The following is a 3,596-nucleotide window of genomic DNA, read 5'->3' as shown; positions in this document are numbered from 1 at the left end:
GTGCCCGGGCTGGGCGCTGCGGGGCCGGGGTCGCTCTGCCCCAGCCGGCGGGCACGCTCCGGAAGTGCGAAACTCCTCATGTGGTCAGCCCCGAGCCTGGGACTCTGGGCTCCTCCTGCCGCCTGGGCCGGGTTGTCTTCCTCAGAGGAGCTGTGGGTGCTCAGGGCCCGCGGACCCGCTCGGGGCAGGACCTGCCGGCCTTCTGGTTCCTCCTTCTTCCCCTCCCCGTAACACGAGAATTAACGTGTTCGTGTTGCAGGGGTGAAGGTTAGTTAATTAATTCACCTTGGAAATGAAGCTGCTCTAGGTGCGAAGTGTTCTCTCCCTCAGCATCGTCACCCGCGGCTTTGTAATTTCCTCTGGACCTCCTTTTGTTCAAATGATAGAGACACAGATGCCCTGGGAACAGCGTGGAGCTGACTGCTGTCATATAGCAGGGTCCCTGGGAGGTCTGCGTCACGGCTTCGGCTCGGGGAGCAGGGGTTTGCCTGCAGCATGCTCTGGAGCACGGGTAGGGCCGAGGGTAGAGGCCGTGCTGCCTGTGCTTCGCGCCCTCGCCATGTCTGCATGTGAAGCCAGGCTCAAATCGGTCCATAACCACTGTTCATTCGTTTGCCTGTGACTTTACCATGTTTGCCTCTTTGTCTCCTGGCTCTAACCCCACTTTTTTTTCTTTAAACCAGGGCCCTCCCCCTGCTTTGAAGCAGGCCATGTCGTGGCGGTCAGGGTTTATCTCTTCTCACGGACCGAGCTGCAGATTTTTAAGACATTTCTGCTCCAGATGACCAAGCTGCTCTTCTGTAGGAGATCACCACGTCAGAACAAGCAGGAGTAAGCATGCCAGCTGCTGCTGGAAGTAGCTTTGGCTGGGCAGCTAAACGGGGAAGCGGAGCCTGAGGTTGGGCTGGGGTCTGCTGTGCTACTCGGGGCCAGTGGCTGTAATGTCTGGCATTCCCGCACCGGCCAAGGCAGAGGCAGTGGGCACTTGAACAAAAACAGAGCGTTGCAGGTGCCAGATTGTTTTTCAGGTTTTCAGTTTTCTTTGTCCCCTGAGATCCACGGGTAAGATGCTCGAGCGCAATTTCTCAGTCCTCCTCCAAATAATGCTCAGCTGATGAACACATGCCACTCTTCATCGTGCTGTTCTTGATGCCAGGCTTGTGTTTTGCAGACAATGAGTGGAAATGAGGACGACTGGCTGGCGCACAAACCCCGGGAACCTTCTCCATCCCAGTGCTGCGGCAGCGGCTGCAAACCCTGCATCTATGATGCGTATGAGAAGGAGCTTGCACAATGGGAAAGGGCCAAAGCAAAGCAAGACAAAAGCCTCCTTATGGAAAAGAAGGAGCAGGTCAATTTATCTTCATCACATCCTAGAGCCAGTGCTTTGATCGTACTTGTTAGCGTGTGGGGTTGCAGTGATGGGCGAGGGATGCGGCGATAGATTAAAGCGGTGCCTTAAGAGACGTCTGTAAATGCAATTCCCCAAACTCTGCCTTCACAGCCACCCTCCCCCTTGCCCGCTCTCTCCCTGCTGTAATGTGATTTTCCAAGTGTCGAGTTCACCCTGGTGTCGCATTACAGCCCTGGCTCTGCAGCTTCTCTTTGCTGGGGTACCCCAGGCAGCCAGCCTCTCTGGAAAGTGGGAATGGGTGAATGGTACAAAGAGTCACGGATTTCTCCGCTGACAGTTGAAGCTCCATTTTCCTGACCCTTTTCATCTTTCCCTGTTTTTTCGACTCGTAAATGAGAATGAAGAAAGCCGCATTGTGTGCGGTAGCGTAATTTCAAGCTCGTCAGGGCCCTTTTACATAACATTAACTATGCTGGGTCAAGCAAAAATGACAGGTGCTGAAACAGCTAACGGTATTTCCTGGTCGCACCGGTCATCCGTAGGTTTCAAAGCTGCCCCCAGAGCAGCGCTCAGCTCTTTTAGCAGCATTATTTGTTTGTTTCCAGGCGTGAGAAAACGATCGCGGTGACTCATAATAGGATGACCTTGCTGTAAGGTGTAAAAAAAAAAAAAGTCATTTATAAAGGGGGTGGGTGGGTGGAATGGGAGATCTCAGAGCGCGTGCCGCAGAACACAATAATGAATGAGCAGAGGGCTGAAATTTGCGCCGGGCCCCAGCGTTTAATACGCGTTCTTCTGGAGTGTCTCCGGCGCTAAATCAGCACACGCGTTTGCTTCCAAAGAAAAATGAAATAATAAAAGGCACCATCTAACCAAGTAATTATTTATTGTTGTTCTTGCAGAGCAGTAATTCAGAGCTGAATCCAGATACATTTACTGCATTCAGCGTAAGCTCGGTGGAGCAGCTAACAGAGGACACCTACCAGTACAAATTTGAATTACCAGGAAATAGCAGTCTGCGATTGAGTTTAGGACAACATATCGTGTTAAGGTATTGTTCTCTGTGCTAGTTAAACAGTCTGCATTATGTAACCTAATACGGAGGGTTTTGTCAATAGACAAAGGCTTCATACCAGGCAAACCATAATTTCTATACCTCCACAATGACACAGATGAAAGAACTCGCGAGCTCGTTAGCTCTGCTAATTCTATGGTGAAAGCCATTCCAAAGCTGTGTTTTTCTTCAGCATTATCCTTGCGTTGGTGGGTCAGAAGGAGCTAGGTGTGATTTAAGAAAATCCATTTGCGGAAAGAAAGGCTCAAAGAATAGATGTTACAACAGGTGATTTACTCCAGCATGTCGGGATGACAACAGGAGCTGCACTTACCCCAGAACTCGGTATTTTAGGCCGTGTACCTTGGGGTAACTCAGCCCCCGGGGTGTAACCCCCAGTGCCTAGGCATTTCCTGACTGATTTCTAACAAAACCACCCTTCTGGGCAGTCTGTTGCTTGCCAGAAAGGAGCCGCTTGGGGAAAGTTTATGCCTCTCCCAGCCATCTGTGGTGATCGTTGCCAGATAGAAAAAGTCATGTTACGATGCCGTTGATCTGCGTCTGCTGACGTCATTTGTACGTTAACAGCTGATGAGTACAGCTGGCTGCTGGAAGCGTGCGCTTCTCCCTTCAGCCGCCTCTCGGAACGCAGCGGAGGTTGGTCGCTTCACTCAGTCAGGGTGCTCAGTCGTAAAGAGCAGGGTGGACGTGTTCCATGGGAAGAGAAGACTTACAGGAAAATGCGGTGTGTATTGACAAGACTGGGGACAAGGCCGTGCCCTGGCTTTCATTATTTAATTACCAGATGCTGTCTGAACACAGAAAGGAAAGTAGACCAGCCCGGAAGGGAGAGCAAACTTACTATAAGAATGTTTTTCTCTCCCCTTTGCCAGTCTGGCACGTTCAACTTTCTCACGAACCAGCTCGAACTCATCCTTCCGGGGATGTGTCCACGAGCTGAATATATGCTACCGCTGGGGCCGCCACCGGCAGAACAACAGGTGCATTTAGGTGTTACATTCCCCCTGGATTTTTACCTCTGGAAGGGAATCTGTCCACAGGCTGGGCCACTGGGAAGAGGGCCTGCTGCCTCTCTCATCTCTCCGAAGAACTGCGGAAGGTTGGTGACGCCAGCCAATGACCCAAGTCTGCATTTCTCTTCTCAGAGGTGAGGTGAACGGTTTGGAG

General features: G+C 51.6%; 1 protein-coding gene across 1 annotated transcript in view; it reads left to right on the top strand.

The window, feature by feature from the left end:
• Positions 1-1,174: 1,174 nt before the first annotated feature.
• The window catches only part of LOC104507361 (NADH-cytochrome b5 reductase-like), a 9,151-nt gene continuing 6,729 nt past the window's right edge, over positions 1,175-3,596 (top strand). Inside the window, exons 1-2 of the mRNA XM_010148609.1 lie at positions 1,175-1,351; positions 2,257-2,405. Coding sequence (XP_010146911.1) covers positions 1,175-1,351; positions 2,257-2,405 — 326 coding nt within the window. The remainder of the gene's footprint in view (positions 1,352-2,256; positions 2,406-3,596) is intronic.

Source organism: Eurypyga helias, unplaced genomic scaffold (assembly GCF_000690775.1).
Source record: "Eurypyga helias isolate BGI_N326 unplaced genomic scaffold, ASM69077v1 scaffold21853, whole genome shotgun sequence".
In the NCBI taxonomy this organism is placed as follows: domain Eukaryota; kingdom Metazoa; phylum Chordata; class Aves; order Eurypygiformes; family Eurypygidae; genus Eurypyga; species Eurypyga helias.
This window is presented reverse-complemented; position numbering and strand designations above follow the sequence as displayed.